The sequence below is a fragment of the Denticeps clupeoides genome, chromosome 5, assembly GCF_900700375.1.
Source record: "Denticeps clupeoides chromosome 5, fDenClu1.1, whole genome shotgun sequence".
NCBI lineage: Eukaryota > Metazoa > Chordata > Actinopteri > Clupeiformes > Denticipitidae > Denticeps > Denticeps clupeoides.
In genome coordinates, this window is record NC_041711.1 from 15740536 (window position 1) to 15757949 (window position 17414).

The 17414-nt window shown below is 40.4% G+C and overlaps 2 protein-coding genes across 8 annotated transcripts; one reads left to right on the forward strand and one right to left on the reverse strand.

Moving 5' to 3' along the window:
* Positions 1 to 10: 10 nt before the first annotated feature.
* LOC114790529 (pirin) lies at positions 11 to 10132 on the reverse strand. 6 transcript variants are annotated; one of them, XM_028980667.1, is made up of 11 exons: positions 10016 to 10132; positions 9480 to 9662; positions 8988 to 9172; positions 8682 to 8897; positions 8010 to 8325; positions 7784 to 7917; positions 7332 to 7571; positions 7044 to 7205; positions 6870 to 6959; positions 6185 to 6775; positions 5858 to 5950 (listed from the first exon to the last, which is right to left on the reverse strand). In XM_028980667.1, exons 2-10 carry the CDS (start codon positions 9655 to 9657, stop codon positions 6620 to 6622), a joined length of 1677 nt encoding a protein of 558 aa, XP_028836500.1. In that variant the 5' UTR covers positions 9658 to 9662; positions 10016 to 10132; the 3' UTR covers positions 5858 to 5950; positions 6185 to 6619. The 6 variants fall into 6 exon arrangements, with proteins under 6 accessions (XP_028836505.1, XP_028836504.1, XP_028836500.1 ...); XM_028980668.1 differs by having other exon boundaries at positions 10034 to 10102; XM_028980672.1 differs by lacking the exons at positions 6870 to 6959; positions 7044 to 7205; positions 7332 to 7571; ... (4 more) ...; positions 9480 to 9662; positions 10016 to 10132 and adding exons at positions 11 to 333; positions 451 to 483; positions 683 to 765; ... (2 more) ...; positions 3342 to 3548; positions 4453 to 4533 and having other exon boundaries at positions 6185 to 6613.
* Positions 10133 to 13690: 3558 nt separating this feature from the next.
* Positions 13691 to 17114, forward strand: LOC114791120 (uncharacterized). 2 transcript variants are annotated; one of them, XM_028981668.1, is made up of 7 exons: positions 13691 to 13715; positions 13880 to 13998; positions 15234 to 15327; positions 15544 to 15790; positions 15986 to 16102; positions 16458 to 16600; positions 16720 to 17114. In XM_028981668.1, the coding sequence occupies exons 1-7, from the start codon at positions 13704 to 13706 to the stop codon at positions 16933 to 16935; spliced, it is 948 nt and encodes a 315-aa protein (XP_028837501.1). In that variant the 5' UTR covers positions 13691 to 13703; the 3' UTR covers positions 16936 to 17114. The 2 variants fall into 2 exon arrangements, with proteins under 2 accessions (XP_028837501.1, XP_028837502.1); XM_028981669.1 differs by lacking the exons at positions 13691 to 13715; positions 13880 to 13998 and adding an exon at positions 14743 to 15051.
* The last annotated feature ends 300 nt before the right edge of the window (positions 17115 to 17414 follow it).

The window sequence follows — 17414 nt, forward strand, 5'->3', positions numbered from 1 at the left end:
GTTAATGGAGTAGGTTGTAGTGTAGTGTAATGGAGTAGGTTGCACAATACAAACAACAAGAGTTGAAATTGAATTCAGGTGTAGCAGTACATGGAATTGTGCTGTTGCTTAGTGTATAAAATATAGAATAAAAGAGATTTTACAAACTTTTCAAAAATAGGATCTATAACAGTTGTGACAATTTTCATTAAAGCTTAATAATGTCAGGCATGCTTCACAGTCAGTGTGCAATTTTGGATCGCCAAGACTTTGCTCTCTCAAAACCATTCGCTCCTGCCCTGAAGTCTCTGATGGTTTCCTCAATTTCCTCCTGTGTGTTCATGACAAAGGGACCTGCAGGGAAAATGCATTATAAATATGACACTTTAACCCTTAATACCGTCCAACCCTGAGGGAACAGGTAATAAAACAGACTAAATATGATCATTTAAAGAAGAAGGCTTTCCCTACCGTGCTGGACCACCGGTTCATTGATAGGCTCTCCTGCAATCAGTACGAAGTGGCACTCTTCAGCTCCCTGAAAGATAACAAGACATCTCTGGTGGGACTGATTACAATATAAACCCAGAGAGAATCTTGTAAATATATAATATAAACACTCCTAAATTATATTATACATATTATATGACACCAATTAAACATAGTGGGAAAATAAGAACTACAAATGAAAGGCTTGGCATACCTTGTTCTGCACACCAACACAGTTTCCATCTTCTAAGACCACCGTGTGATGTGCTTCTATTTTCTGTTGATCCTCATCTGGCCCTTAAAACAGTAACATGGTGCACAGACACAAATTTTCCCTCTAGTTAGACTCTATGGTGCTACTGAGGCATTTGCAAAAGTATTCTGGAAAACTCAATGTATTGCACCCACTACAATTTTAATGTTAAAACCTTAGACCCTTGTTGTGGTGGTGCACTTTTTATTGAAAGCAGCTGCTTCTGCATTTGTGTGAGACTTTATGCAAATACACATGCTCCTCAGTTCAGATGCCACTTCCAAACGCATTTCATTTCCTATTGTTTTCAGGTCATCTGTCAACCATTACAACTGATCTGAGAGATTATAAAGAAACTGTCATCTCATAAAGGGTTTTGGTTTTATGGCATGACAGAATGTTACATGTAAACAGTTGAATTAATAAGAATCAAGTAGATAATGTTTATACAATATGAGGCCAGTCAGGACATAATTATGAAGGTAGACAGATGAATGACACATTAGACAGCCATACAAACCAGCATGACTGAAGTACAAAGACATTTCTAGTTCTGGCACACAAATCCAAGTTAACGCCCACAGTCTGATGCTGGAGAAAAGATAGGAGAATGCAGAACAGGCTAAACAGCCTTACCAACGTACTTACCAGTCTCTTAATAATAGCTCAGAGCATGTTCACACCCAAAATTGAAGCTCTGTGAGCCATGTAAAGCTGGAAATAATCAACAGTGTTCATAAATTCAAACATCAAGGGGATGGCCTTTGCATTCCTCAAGCTGAGGAGTTGCCATTGGCCAGAGATCACAAGGGCTCCTGACTTTAATGTTGATATTCAAGAGGGTGAGGAAGTGAGAAAATAATCAAACCAAAGCACCTGCTAATTCTATTGTGTGTGGAAAGCAACTTAGGAATGAGAACAAGTGAGAGATGGTTTTAAAAAGAGATTTTGTTGGTTTTATGATTCAAAACTTACCCACATGCACTGTTCCATTTAAGGTGTAGAGGAAACTGGTCCATCCTGAAAAAAAAACCCCAAAACAACATTAATTAACAATAACACAATAATCATTAATAACTGAGTGTAAAAATGACATTTTCCAGTGCATTTGATGATTTAACCACACAAATTCCAATTTCCCATATGATATCACACATGAGAAGACCACAATGATGTTGTGTATCAGCAGTGAATGGCACAAAATAACCGAAATGTCCAGCAACAGACCATCTTATTTACGCTGTCTAACAGACATGGTGACATAGCTCTAAGATCAAATGCTGAGAATACAAAGAATTCAGAGAAGATATTTGATTGACACATGACTTATTTGTCAATACAATCTGGTTTTAGCTTTGATTGATTCATTAAATTCTCTTGTGATTCCTTTGATTTCCCTTTATTGTCAATTTGTTCCCCGTTTTCACATACATTTACATTTGTGGCATTTATCAGACGCCCTTATCCAGAGCGACTTCGTAGCTACAGTAGTTATAGGGACAGTCCCCCTGGAGACACTCAGAGTTAATTGTCCTGCTCAGGGACACAATGGTAGTAAGTGGGGTTTGAACCTGGGTCTTCTGGCGCATAGGCGTGTCACCCACTAGGTTACTACCACCCTTGTCGAGCTGGTCAATTTTGTGTTTCTCTTTCTGTTTATCGTACAAATGCTAAACTAATCATGACCTGTTCCTCGCAGTATTCGGTCACACCCTTCTTTGTGTTTGTATTTTATTCAATCTTAAATTTGTTCCAATTCCAAAACAGAACACATTGTCCTGCTTAAGCCATTATTGGTATGATTAGTTAGCTGATTTTCATCTGCCTTCACACACACACACAACCACATTACTTTACTTTACTTAGCAGATGCTTTTAACCAACGTGACTTACAAGAGGAAGACACCAGCAATTCTTGTTCGATTTCTATAGATTTTGAGTTTACAAAACTGAGAGCCCAGATAAGGCTCAACTTGTCAGAAAAAGAACATGCTCGGAAATTGTTAAGTGCTAGACGAAGAAAAAAAAAAAAAAAATTTTTTATTTTACACACACACACACACACACACACACACACACAATAACATATACATTCTCTACACCATACCTGCAGGTACTGGCTGTACATGTTTTGCACCACTCTGCAGCTTGAAATCAAGATAAAGTGTAGGAGTCCGGGTGTAGATTTTTGACTTTTTTGAGAAAGAGGAGAGAAGGAGAATATAATAAACAGTGATTAATGTTGATCTGTCTTTCAACATTTAAAATCTGCTCTTCATTTCCTGCTTTCAACAAAGGCACAGATTTTATTTACTGGAATATCACACAGTAATAGCATATTTTGGTGAACTTGGAATCTTAAAAGGTATGTCTGGGACACAGGCTCCAGGACAATTAGATCACGTTCTTTTAGGTTACTGAAGGACATAAAACAACTACAAACAATATTGTTCCAGACAGGGAGGATCAGGCTATTCAGCCAAAGGAGCAAAACAGAAACAGTAAGGAAGTTTGAAATGAAGAATTATGACACTCACAGAGCCTAAAGCAATGCACATTCTAACTTTACACTTAATTATCTTCTATAACACCATAAAAAGTCCTGCTAAATGTTTCCCACCTTTACTCCAAGGGCTTCCCCTGAGATAACGGCCACAGTTACACCATCCTTGCTGGGCTTTGGGACCTGGCTGCTCTTCAGCTCCTGGTACTGTGGTTCCACCATCTTGTCAGCTTTCTTCAGGTTCACCCACAGTTGGAGTCCATAGGCAGGCTGATCTGACACGGGCATCTCCGCATGGACAACCCCCCGACCAGCGGTCATCCACTGCAATCATGGAGCATGTAGTTGAACTGTAGAACAACTGAAAAGCTCATAGCATTTAGACGTTTATATTTAGCCCTGGACACGGGTGGGAATTTTCACATTTCATCTCGTATCATTCTACTCCTGCTATATAATTGCTTATTTGGGTATAAAAACAGACCTAGTGGTTTTATGTTTCCCATATCACTGATTTTTTTTACACAATCCCAGTCCCGTGATGAAGAACAAAATTGACTCCCATCCCGTGGGAATCCCATGACCCTGAAAATATGTCAGCCTGTAAGTAACACAGGGTTACATACTCATGGCCACAATGGTTGAAGCAGGATTTGTAAGGACTTATTCCATTTGAGGGTCAGTGGATTAGAAGCAGAATTACCATCATATGTATGCTAATATAAAATGTAGGAAGTAAAATTTGTTGTGAGACAATAAACTTTATATTGATTTTCTAATCACATAAATAAAAAAACCCTTATTTTCTACTGTACCTTTAACCTTAGATATTACTGCGGTATCAAGTAAAATGGTTTTACAGCAACAGTTTAACACTCCTTCAGGGCAGGCTTTTGACAATTATACAGAAATTTCCATGTTGCAACATGGTGCATTAGCAGCAGACATAGATGACGCTGGCAGGAACCCAAGTAGCCAGAGGTTAACCACAGATACTGTGGTCTACAGATGAGCAGAGCCCCTTAAAATATCCCCTCCCTGACACGGATCAAGGGAAAACAATAGTAAAGCTGTGAAACACACTGCAGGCATGGCCGTAAAACTGACAGGAAAGAAATAAAAAGTAATTTTGTGTTAACAATTATGTGTAATTAATTACTTTGTTTTTTTTTATAAAATAACTTTTAATATAATAAGCACCAGCCACTACAAAACCTTTAAGATATACCTGAAGGTCCCCAGGCTCTAGTTTCCCAGAGTGTCCACAGAAATCTTCATGAGCTGAAACCCCACCTAAAAGATAGGTCACCTATGCCAGGGCACAAAGAATTGCAGTTTCATTGTGAATCATACTGTGATAATGTGCATTTGAATGTAATTACCTCATTGGATAAATGTCAAAACAAAACCACAACAGTAGCACAGTCGTCAAGGAGAGGTCTTGTAAAAAATATGCACTGTGAAAATGTACATAAAAAATAAAGCCTCCTTCCACACATGCTTGTGATTATATAGTATGGAAAAGCCTTACTTAATACACACATCAACATTAAAGCTCTTTTGGGACCATAGGTGAAAACATATTTCAACTTTTCCCTGTAAGTGGGGGGAAAGCCAAGATAAATGTTTAAAGCTGTGGTCATAAAGCATGTTTATATCTATGTAAAAAAATGTTTCATGCATGCTTCTTTCAGTGTGAGTGCTACCCCTTCCTATAGTACTACACTGAAGAAATCCATAATAAATATTTTTATATCTAGACACACAGATATTTCTGGTCAAACAGATCTGGTTCAATACCCTCACTTCAGAATATTTTGGATGTCTCTCTGTAACTGGTGATGATTTTGTGAACATTAAGAGAAAGCCTGACAGGAAGACAACTTCATAGTTTGAGGTCAAAGGTCAACATCTGCCTCCTGCAGGATTGCCGCACTCCAGCTGTGTGCAGCTTGTGATCTTCCTGTGCAGCTGTGCTCTCCATGTCATGTGACCATGAGCAAACACACCTGCAACATGGGATTCTGGGAGTCTGGTGTGTCCTCCCTCTCCTTAATAGGCTGCATTTCAAGAATGTCTGCATGGTCCGTCTCTGAAGGACCATTCGGATGTCTGGGATTGACTGAGACTGAGACCTTTGTTTGAAGCATTTTTGAAGGATGTCTGTGTTTGTCCTCAACAATCATGTGCACTCATAGATGGGTGGGGCATTTTCAGTGACACACACACACACTCTCATGTAGCATTAGATGGTCTCCAAATGCTAGGAAGGAGATTTGCCTAGCTTAAAAAAACTATTTAAATCCGTGCTGCTAGTGAGCACACTGTAAACTCTTGACACATTCAATTACACATTGTCCACTTTTCACAGAGCATTCAAACAATTCCAAACTGATTATTTAAAAAAATGTTTGCTAAATGTGTAAAAAGCTTGTGTTTTATAACAATGTCAGATTGCAGTAGGTGCAGTGCGAGGTCTTATTATCACTTTGTAAAACAAAAGCAAAAGAGGTGAACTTCATGGTTCTGCATGACAGGTCCAGCACCGCCCCCCACTGGTAGCTGCACATATTGCAGAGACGCGAGAACGTCACAAACAACATAGTTATACTTACAAAGAAGTTACCACTTACTGTCTCAAACCCCCTGTGCGGATGGTCGGGGAATCCTGCAGGTTTGCAGACCTTGAACTCATCTAACATCAAAAATGGGTCTAAATTCCTCAGCTGTGAGAAGATGAATGAAATAAAATCACGCCGCGTTGCAGCAGCATTGTATTATGTTGTTCATTAAACGTCTTATTTATTCATTTTCATGATAATGAAACTACACTATCTACGGCATCTAGACAGGAAGCCCTCTGTTCGTGTCGCCATTACAGCCAAATTCAGTACCGATGGGCGTTGTGTTATTGCTTTATTGCTATAATAGGATTTTTTTTATGGAACATCTGTACTCACTTCTTTCCTTCCAATGCTCCTGCGTACTCGAGCCCCGACCCCCTCCGCCTGCTCGACGCTCAGGACAAGTTTAGCGACCCGTCTTGCTTTCATTATTAAGTGGCTTGAAGATGTCATGCGCGTACGTGACGTGCGACAATCAGCACACTCACCCGCTCAGTGTTGATAACAAACGCGAAAGAGCTCCTTTATTTGAATCAATTGTGGTGAAACAACACGCATCCCCAGTGACAGTCAGGCTCCTGTCACACTGCGCCAGTGTTTACCTCGTGGCCCCGCCCCGCCCCTGCGCAGGCGCAGAACGTGGCTGGTTCGTCGCAGTCACGTGGTCCCGGCGAGGAACATGCAAGTCACCGTGACTCGCCGTGAATCCAGGCGGTTCTGATTGTTGTCAATAAAAAAAAGAAGAGTAGCAAACAGAGTAAAACCGCAGAGTCACAGCCACATTAATCCGTGCATCTGTTTGATGTACGCCTCTGTCCGCGACTTCTCCGCCTGAGCATCCGCATTGGGCTTTTGGCCGATTATGTCCTTCGAGATGAGCAGACTTGCTGCCTGTCCACCCGCCAGGTTCACTGCATGTGGGCCTATCTGAGTGGCACGAAAGGGAATCAAGTTAATGATAATGCATTTCTAGGCTAAGTACAATGGGAAATGCTCCCAAACTCTAATGCGGGTTTAACACCTGAAGCCCGGCGTATTGTCCCATCATGTACAGAGGACATCCGGGTGCCCATTTCAAGTTTTCCAGAATGCATGGCCAGCCTTCAATGACCTAATATGCAAAGTAAGACGTTCAGTACACACAGTTGATTTAATTTGCATGGTATGTCAGACAGGAGCAGGTCCTGGGAGTTACCTGTATCGGAAACTCCCTGAGTACATCAGAGAGCATGGGGTCCTGCTTCACGTCCAGCTTACAGCCCGTGGCCAGCCATATTTGGTCCCCAGTCCACATCTCACTATTACTCAGGGCCACTTTCCATTTCTGACTTTGGTAACACCACTTGGCTTCAGAGACCTTGCACAAAATGTAAATATGGACATGCAGAATGTATGTCAAGTTGTCAGTCAACATGATCCAAAAGGGCTCACCAGCAGGACATGGTAGGGTAGAGAATGGTTGTGTGTGTGTGTGTGTAATTACCTGGCAGTAGGCTTTGACTGTCAGCTGGCCTGCCTGGATGAAAGGCTGCAGCTGGGCATACGCCTCAGGGGTGACTGCCCCGCCTTTCCTGGCCTGCTTGATCATGGCCAGCCGCTTGTGTAAACTCCGCTCACTGTAGAACTGTCGGAGGTATGCCAGGCCATCCATTTTTATGCCGTGTTCCATATGGGAGTACCGCCCAATAAGACTCTCCACATCGCCCACGTCGAACTGTTTCAGCTGGGAGAACAGTTTGGCCAAAGCTTTAGAACCATAAAGCTGATGTGTTCTGGCGTTTGGCAATATTAGTTATATTTAAAAACCTCTTAGTGGCTTTAAAGTGATTAGGTATTGTTTCACCATAGTTAGAGCAAAGTTTCACTTTAATATGAGTTCGTAATAAAGACCTAATTTGCTTTTCTTCAGTCAATGATCTTCAGTTTCAGCTGTACCTGCAAATGTTTCCTCATCACCCAGGTCACATGACTGGCCCCCTGCTGAAGTGCAATGGAATTGATATGGGCACTGGTCAGGCCTCCACCAACCACCATTACACTTTGGCCCACCTGGCACACTGTAGGTAGACCTAAACAAATGTCACCCACAATATATAAATTGAAGGGAAACTCCCATAATTATAATAACCCAGAAGGTAAGGTGTTTACAGAGATCACCTACCTAAAGAGAGACTAGCATGATCTGGTGGCTGGCTGGTGGCTTCCTGTTGGTGAGAGAGCGGCGTATGATGCATGAGCTGCACTGTGTGCTGCAGCCTCTCGTCTGGGTAACACTCCGAGATGGCTGACACCCACGGTGGAATGTTTGCCATTTGTGCCCTGGTAGGACCTGTTGCCATGACTACCCTTTTAGCCTCAAGGGTCTCGCCAGTTTGGAGCAGAACCAAAAAGTGAAGGACCTCGTTTCTGGATACTACTGGTATGATTCTTTCCACAGTCCCTTTGGTGAGTATGTGATCCAGCCCATATTTTTTAACCTGTGAATGAGAAAACATTCTTCGTTCTTACCCTTTGTTTCTATTTTAATAGTGTTGTTGAGCGGACCAGAATTTTCATGGTGCTACACATTACTCACACAGTGCAAAGTCATGCACATGAAGAGATCTGGGATTCTGGCCTATGATCCGTGTGTATGTGTGAGGAACTGCTCCTGGAATAGAGCCCATTTTCCAGTACACTGATTCAGGCAGGTTCTCATCCGCATTCTTATTCACACACTGTACAGAGCATAAAACATGCAAACCCCAGCTTACATGCAGCTTGGTTAGATTCATAGCAGCTTCATTCACCTTTGTGTACCATGCTGAGACACAGCATGCTTTGACTGTCCGACCTGCTCCCTGAAGAAGTCTACACTGAGCTGGGTGCCAGGCAGACTGAAATACAGGTTCTTCTGCAGGCCTGGGCTACTGCTTAGCAGTTTCTTATCCCTCTTGCCCAGACGGCTGTCATTGAAGAATGCGTTTTCATCCTGAATGTGAATACGCTCTGGAAGGTGGTGAAGCTCATTTTCACGGCCCTCTCTCAGTACAAACTCCTGCAGTGACCTCTGGAAAGGCACAGTGGTGCAGGTCCATGTGAGTGGGGTTTATTTTTTACTTTACAGACACACGTAGAGTGTGGTGAAAGAATAGGCTACCTTGTTGAGTGGATCAGTGTGCACCAGTGTGTGTGAGCGTAGGTGCGGAATGTTCAGAGCTCTGAACTGGCTTTCCCACAGCCAGGCCCACCGTCCATAAGAGTCCACCACCCTGACCTGCAGGGGAGGGCAGGAGAGACCCTCAGCAGCTGCTGACTCTGTCAGCACATTAGCATCAGGCAGCTCTGCAAACAGAGACATTTTATTATTCTACGGTAGGGCTGAGCAATTTATTTATAGAAATATGTTACATTAGACAAATTTGTATCATGATATACGGATTAATACAAAATCTCTGGTTATTTTTCCAGTTTTATGTTTACATTCAATGAGGATGTGACTACACAGCTTCAACAGCTTCATTCTCCAAGGTAATTTATAGATAATTTCTATAGTTCTTTGAATTTTTTTTTTTTTTAATACAACCATACCAGAGGGCATGTATAAATGATGTATAGTAATGCTGTTTTGTTTTTTGTATTAAGTACACACCGGCAGGCAGTCGCCTTTTGCTTCTGGGTCGGCCAGGCTTTGATTTGGTTTTGCTCAACTGGACGCCCTTGAGGATGTCTGTGCCGGGGTGCTCTGGGGTGGTTTGATCAGAGTTGGTGAGAAGCGTGGCCAGGGTCAGCGCATGAGGTCCCCCTCCGACTATGAGCACATCAAGCATTTTTCCTGTCACACACAACACACACACCAACAAACACCTAAAATGTTAAAACACATTATGCATGGCACACTGAAGGTCAGCATCATGTCAAAGATTTCTTTAAGCACATTTGGAAAAGAGTAAAGACAAGCAAGCAAGGAAGGAAAGACACCTAGCTGGTTAGCTGTAGCATAGGTGACAGAAAGGCTAAACCACAACCAACTAGCCAGAATGTTCAGACAAGGGTGACCAGAACATTGCCCGAAAAATGCATTTATACTGTTGAATCCTGTTAGCAACCCTATATCATTTATTCTACACAAAACAAATACAAGCTTATTGAAGTCATTGGCATTTATGGTCAAATGTTGAAACAAACCTGTATAAAAATATCTACCTAGTCTTCTAGTTCTGGTAAAAGAACAAGGCAAAGCGCTTCCAATAAACAATGCGGTACTCCAAAGAATGTGGCACAGTCACAGAGCATGACAGAAACTTTATCTGTCCTCTGGTCCATCAACACACTCACCAGCGATTGGCTGGGAACGGACGCTCTAAAAATAGAGCAAGGCTGAGCAGTGTGTAAATTTAGTTACAGTTTACTGCTCTTACAAAACACAAATAGAAAATATAATTTATTTCATATGATTTTCATGCATTTAAATCCAACATGTTCTTCTAACACAAGTATAATTTGTACATTCAGACATGTCCTTGCACTTTTAAAGTCTCTCTAAATTTACTTTATTTAGTAGCTAGGTTGGTCACTTCTGGTCAAGAAAGCGAGTGATGTCCCTGACAGACTGCAGGTGATTTTTATTTTTTTCAGTTCTGGTGACCCACAGGGCTGGACAGTTCTGCTTCTGTATTCTTCTAATTGTTCTGTGAAATGCTGTACATATCTGCTTGACCATTAGGTGGTGCTTCAGCATCACTTCACATTTTTTCTTTCTTTCTCTCCCCACTTTTCTACAGAACTTTCTGCCATAAATGCCCCTCATCCACCTATTGCTCTGTGGTAAAACAGGAATGCATCATGCACTATAGCTGTGCACATGACCCATGAACACAGGAATTAGTAATGATTCACAAAATCAAACAAACATTACATTACATACATTCAAGCAAGCTGCTAAGTCCAGTTGATGCCTTTTCCATCTGTGAGAAGAAAAGATAGTTAATCCAAATAGCCCAGCTGAATTCTGTTTGGTTTCTAATGGTCAGTGTTTTAACCAGTGACACTTCATCCATAAGTCATCCATAAGAACCTACCCCCTCAAGGGTGGTAGTAGCCTAGTGGGTAACACACTCGCCTATGAACCAGAAGACCCAGGTTCAAATCCCACTTACTACAGTTGTGTTCCTTAGTTGTGTCCCACTTAACCCTTGCTCAAGTTGCTCCAGGGGGGACTGTCCCTGTAACTACTGATTGTAAGTCACATAGGAAATGTGTTCAAATATAATGCTGGACCTGATTGGCCTCTGGGGTAACATAAAATCAATTTCAGTGAGAGTACAGCACTGTCTTGGCAGCAGGACAGTGCAGGATGAATGGACGAATTACACTTGACAGGGGATTTCTTTAAAACAATTCACATAATACAGGACATGGTACAGGCACGTACAAACAATGACCAGACACCGACTAGACTCAAGGAGGCTATGTTTATACACAGAACGTTAGAACAACAACACAGACATCATGAAACTCCAGACTGGCACATGGAGCCGGAGCACCCCCCCAGAATCACAACCATGACAGAACTTCCCCTCTCCTGGCATGCCTCAAACCACTCCTGGGGGAGTCTGATTTCCCCACGCTAGGCAGTTTGCCGATCTCCTTGCTTTGGATATAACCTGGAGCACCAGGATCGGGTGACCCATGTCCTCAACCCCATGGTAGTTTTTGTAGTTTTTAGGGTCCATAGGCTAGGTGCATAGCAGAGGGCTGTCGATCACCTGTAGACCCAGAGAGATGACGGCTTTGGGGGTATGTCAGGTATACACAATTGGAAATTAGGATGACAACATAGACATCATGAAACTCTGGACCAGAGTCAGAATCATGACAAGATAAGATGTCGGTACATACATAAAAGATATATTTGTGAGACCTTTTCAGTGCTGAAGCACTTGAACAACTTCCTTCCATCAGTTCAAATTCAGTTCTTTGCATTCCCTTTTACTGATGTCAATTCACTTTTAGCAATAGAATACACAGAAGGCAACATGACTTCCTCCTTTTCTAAGCAGGCTGCTTTCTAGCTCACATGTCATGGTGAAAAAAGGTAGTCATTCAGACATTTAACCTCAGCTCATGAGAATCCAGGCAACGGAAATGCGGTTACAGGCTGGTTTCTGCTTAAACGTATTTCTACAAATAGGTTAGTGCTTAATATATTCACCTCTTCTTTTCCACATGCTTACACACACACACACACACACAAATGAGAGATCACATGGCCCAACTTTGAAAACACATGTGCAGGTTGCATTTTCGGCCTGTGAGCAAGTGGGTCTGACAGCTCTTGACTGCAAGTGAACCCATCGTGACTCAACCCAGATGTACAGACGCAAGAACGCAATACTGGGATTGTTCTGAGCAACGCTCAGTTCCATGTTTCTGTCCAAAGTTACAATCATGCTTGCATTGTCTGGCGGTGTCGACCTGACGATTCGAACCCTCACCTCTCACGTTCTGACTTGATGATAATTCATAAGGTCTTCTTTCCTTACAGTCTTACTTACAGTAAGTAAGCACACAGAAGGCAGTAGAAACATTTAATCTCCTGCAGTTCTGACTGTCAGTTTTTCTTCACTTTCCATCCAAGTGAGAGCTTTGACGTGACAGTTCGCTTTCCTGGCAGTAAAAACATGAAGTGGTCATTAAAGTGGGGTGAAACGATCCGTGCCTTTTTCACTGAGGAGCCAGACCATTATCATTTCATGATATGAGTTCCTTACATGTTCTAATCTCTGTTCCTCTTTCTGCTTCCACACATTCACAGTAAAATGAAAGTGCTGAGCATCCTTGTATTTAGTGTTAAAATATCTTCCTCTTTCTTCCTTGTAACATGCCAGTTTCTAATTTTTAATTGATTTTTTGCTTCCACTTTATCTGGCAGGATGTCATGTCTGAAGGAGGAGGGATAGGAATGATGGACCCAGAGTAATGAACACAGAACTCAGAAAGGGGTTCCATATGACTCTCTAAGGATCGTCTCTGTACGGCTGTATGGCACAAACACATACACCAACACATACCAGGACGCCTTCTGAATTCGTGTTCAAGAAACATTCTGTAGATCTGCAGATCATGCAGACATAACAGGCCGCTCATGACACTCAATACATCATGAGGATCACTGTTTGTGCAGAAGGACCCTAATATTATGCATCAGCCCCCTCTGAAAAATACATTCTGCTAAAGTCATCCAGCATTCTTTTTCATTTTGATTTTAAAATAGAATTCAAAAATGAATTTGGAAAATCTTCCTAACAGTATAAATGGACATCCTCTTGTTCCAATTTTATTACGGTTTCCTGAATTATGAAGGTCAACCCACTTTTTCCTGGTTTGTCTGTTCTCTTTTCTTGTTTGCAACACATACTTTTAAAAACTAATCAAAAACCGACAACTACTGCATGAAATTTTCCACACACTCCAAAAACACAAATATCCATATGCTTCAATTACATTACCTGCAATTGCTCCTGCAAATGTGCTTATTGCAGAAAGTAAATGAAAAAAAAATCTTGAAAAGGACCTTTTCTCACCCAAAATTCTTTCAGTAGGTAAAAATGATTGTTTTTTAAACCTCCTTTACTGATCTTTCTGGAGAGCATTTTACAGTCTGTAATAGAGTTGCAATTAGTTGTAGACAACTCAAAAAATAGGTGACTAAGGAACATGTGTAGCCCCGCCCAAGCAACAGCACACCAGGATCCATGTCTGGTAGTTAATAAAGTTTAATCCCCTTTGTGGGTGGAGAATTTTTAACCCCTCACCATAAATAAGAGAATAAAACTGTATTGCAGAGGTGCATGTGCCAGAGCTGTATGTCTCCATGGCGATGGAGGTATAGTATCTCTATTGTATCTAGTGGAAGATGCTTTGGTTGCTTCCATATGAAGCTGATGCAGATGAGTCCAGAGATCTGAAAGATAAATGTTCTGAGGCACTTTGTGGCCTGTTGTTGTTGCTATAAACTTTAATTTATTTATATTTTTTGCATCCATCCAGGTGGAGGTGTCTGTTAGGGGTGGCATCTTCATCCGTCACAGATTAGAGGATGGGAAGCACAGTTATGAAGTTGAGACAGTTTTTGAAGATCGAAAAAACAATATACAACCATTTAAGAGGTAGGAACTTCATGTTCCTGGTTTTTTTAACCAAAAGCGTAATTATCTATTGAAGCTGCAACTTCAATAGATAATTGCAGTTATTTCCATAAGGGTCACAAGGAAGGTCAACATACTATGTCATAACAGCAGTATGAAGGAGGTAATCTTGTAGATACATTTTGATCATGAGGTTATCCAGAGTAACCCTGCTCAGAAATTAATGAATGGATATGGGACCGGTTGGCTTGAATTATTTTTAAACAAGTACAGCAGAATAACATTGAAATTAATTATGAATTAATATTATGAATAACTTAGATTGTATAATTGTCTTTAATGAAATGAAACATTAATGCTGATAACTTGAGGTATCAGTACAATGAAACACATTTTAGTGAAGAACTTCTGTCCATCACAGTCTATTCAGGAGTATAAAAAAATATTGTAAAGTATTTCATTTTTATAGGGTTCATTATCAAAATAGTAGGCCAATGTGGGTTTTCATTTGGTGCACACAGCAACACACAAACTTACCATCTTGTTTTAATGTTTTTTTTTTTTTTAATTGTCTCTTATATTACTTTCTGTATTGTTGGTCCATTCTGGTGATACCAGAAGATCAGGATGTGCTGCTGTTAATATTAATGTTCTGATTGCAGACTGTCATTTAGCACAAGAGCAGCTCCGTTTCCTGTGCTCTGTATTTGCCACTATAATTATAATCAGTCCTGTCTTTTGAAGGGAAAGATTATAATTAAATTTGCAACAGTTATTTTAGTCACCCGCTTCCTGTTAAAAAAAAGTCTTAAAAGAGTCTCTTCCCACCTGAAATGTACTTCTTGAGGAAACTGTCATAAAAAAATCATTCCACATGTGTTTAGAGTTAATTTACATCTATACTTACTTGATTGGCCTATTCGTGGGCTAAATGTGAAAGTTTCAGGAAGAGGAAACTAGGACTCGACTAGACTGGCTAAAATTAGCCTGCTTTTTCAGTTCTGGCCCACTATCAGACAAGTTTACTTCTTTGAAAAGACATCTCACACCAATGAATTGGCAAGAAGGATTACAGTAAGAGGAGCCTTAAAATTAGCTATAGATATTTTCGTAAAAACAGTAATAATTGCTATTTTCAGTCAAAGGCAAGTTGGTGTGTTAGTCAAAACTAGTTGAATTTTTTTCTAATTATTGGGTATTTATACCTTGAGATAAACAAAGCTTTTCTAATTCTGATTCTGATACTCACACTTAAGAGGAGATGAAATCCTGAAAATCAATAGAATGGATGTATGGGACAAGACTCCAGAACAGGTCAAAGAGTACATGGAGAGTGGCTCTGTTATTCTGGTGAGTTGTTAAAAGATTAGTTCATTTACAATCGTTTCACATATGAATATGTATTGTAGCTGCCAGCAGCTGCTTTGCTTCTTATTGCTCTAATGTCTCCTGTGTTAATTGTTCCAAAAAATCATAACATTTTGCAGATATCTAGTTTCATTCAAAGTTAAATGAAGCTGATTAGATGTCAGTCAGGCAATGATAAAAAAAGATGTTCTGTTTTAGAGAATGAAACAGAAGAAACCTAAAGATTCCAAAAGCATCCACTTTGTCTCAGAGGAGAAGACCATGCTCTCCTTCTGTCTGGATTTGTCTGAAGTTGATTGTATGCCGATGGATAATGTGGAGGTTGATGAAGACTTGGACAAGGAAAGCCCACTGGATGTCCTTATGCCACACGCCATGATAAATCGAAATTTTGACTTTACATTCCCCTGCACACATCAGACTGATGAGACAGACAGTAGCACAGGTAAAGATTTGATTTCTGGCTTCTTGGTTTGTGTATTGAAATCACAATTTCAAACTTGGTGTCTCTGTGGTGTTTTTTTTTACATCACAAAACCCTGGCAATTTAACAGGGGTGAATACATGTTTTATATGCTCTGTAAATGAGTACGAGCCTACAGATGTGTGTACACATGTGTATTAGTGCTGTTTCTTTCAGTTTGCAGGGATGTTCATTTCAATTTCTCATTCTCTCGGGAATGCAGAGCTATTGACAGTCAAACCAACAATGAATACAAGTTCATTGGTCCAAAAGACACCTTAGGAAAAACTTCAGGTAACATCTCTGAACACCAAACACCAGTGTCAATATTTCACTGTATGTAGTTCACTCATAATTTAAGAATTCTTCCATTAAATTTAGACGTGTGTTTTGTTTGGTCAAAACCACAATTTCATTTTGTTGTATTAAAACAGGAAGTTGCTCACCATGCATTCGGTCACACTTCATTTAAACCCCAAATTAATTAGTGAAATAATAATTTCTTTTGAGGATGTGGGTTAATACAAGAGTGGCACAATTTTCTTTATAGTGTTTTACCATTCTGCTATCTAAAGGTAAACTGTACCATCACATCTTAGAAACACTTAAACCTACATGTTTCCCGACAGTTCTTCTGCTGCTTTTTCAGCTCACATCACGATATTCCACTATGATTCAGTTAATAAGGGATGCTTCATTGGCTCTCCTGTCGCCTTAAAATTCACTAAAGCTCAAACATTCCTGAAATGCACCAAAGAAGAAGGAAAGGACAAGGTGAAAGTCCAGTCTGAGGTTTGTAGATTTCATTTTTGATTTTTGAATACTGACTTTTATACACGTTTTGATCACAAACTTTCCCATATTTTAGAACACATAAATGTGTAAAAATACATTTAATGCTTATTTTTTAGTCTTGTGAGGAAAGCAGACTGAAAAACAAGATAAACAAAGGTGATGAAGACATTATGCCATTTGTTTTCTACATGAAACAACACTTGGATTCAACTTGCTCTTTTGAATCAGCCATGTACAGCAAGTTCTTCATTTGTGCGCAGAAGAAACGCTTGCATCTGAATAATCAATGGGATGACAAAGATGAAGCATTCTACTTCAGAATCAGAAAATAAACAGAAAAGCTTCAGTTGTTCAAAAAAGTTAAATAATCTGGATTATCCTTGTGTGATTTGTGTGCTAGATAGTATTTAGCTATTGGGCTGAATTGAATTTGTATGGATGGTTCTTATTGTATTTTCTGTCTCATTTATCCTGTCACATGTTATGAAAGATAGAAATATGCAGACTGTCACACCCCAACCCCTGTTGCTCACGTGTGCTTGAGAAAACCTTAGCTGTACCTGCCTAGATTCATAAGGTCCTTGTCTATCATTTTGTCCATTTTACTGATTCTTACTGATTATCCATTCATATAAAAAAAAAATTAGCTGATGGACATCAGATCAGATCCTGCCTTAAGTATCGCTATGGTCCTTACCTATAAACAGATGTAAGACATGGAAGCATGGACAACTTGATGTACACAAGAAGAGTATGTAAAGTTTGCACCACAAAACCATGATCTGAATTAACACAACCAACCTTGGGGGTG

Bases quoted from the DNA above. Each gene is read 5' to 3' on its own strand.
- LOC114791120 (XM_028981668.1), top strand. The intron at 15,328-15,543 runs GTGAGTTGTTAA...GTTCTGTTTTAG, and splicing joins AGAGTGGCTCTGTTATTCTG to AGAATGAAACAGAAGAAACC. The intron at 16,103-16,457 runs GTAACATCTCTG...CTGCTTTTTCAG, and splicing joins CACCTTAGGAAAAACTTCAG to CTCACATCACGATATTCCAC.
- LOC114790529 (XM_028980667.1), bottom strand. From the start codon at position 9,657: ATGCTTGATGTGCTCATAGTCGGAGGGGGACCTCATGCGCTGACCCTG. The intron at 7,572-7,783 runs GTACAGCTGAAA...CTGTTCTCCCAG, and splicing joins TGATGAGGAAACATTTGCAG to CTGAAACAGTTCGACGTGGG. The intron at 6,776-6,869 runs GTGTTAAACCCG...CGTGCCACTCAG, and splicing joins GACAATACGCCGGGCTTCAG to ATAGGCCCACATGCAGTGAA.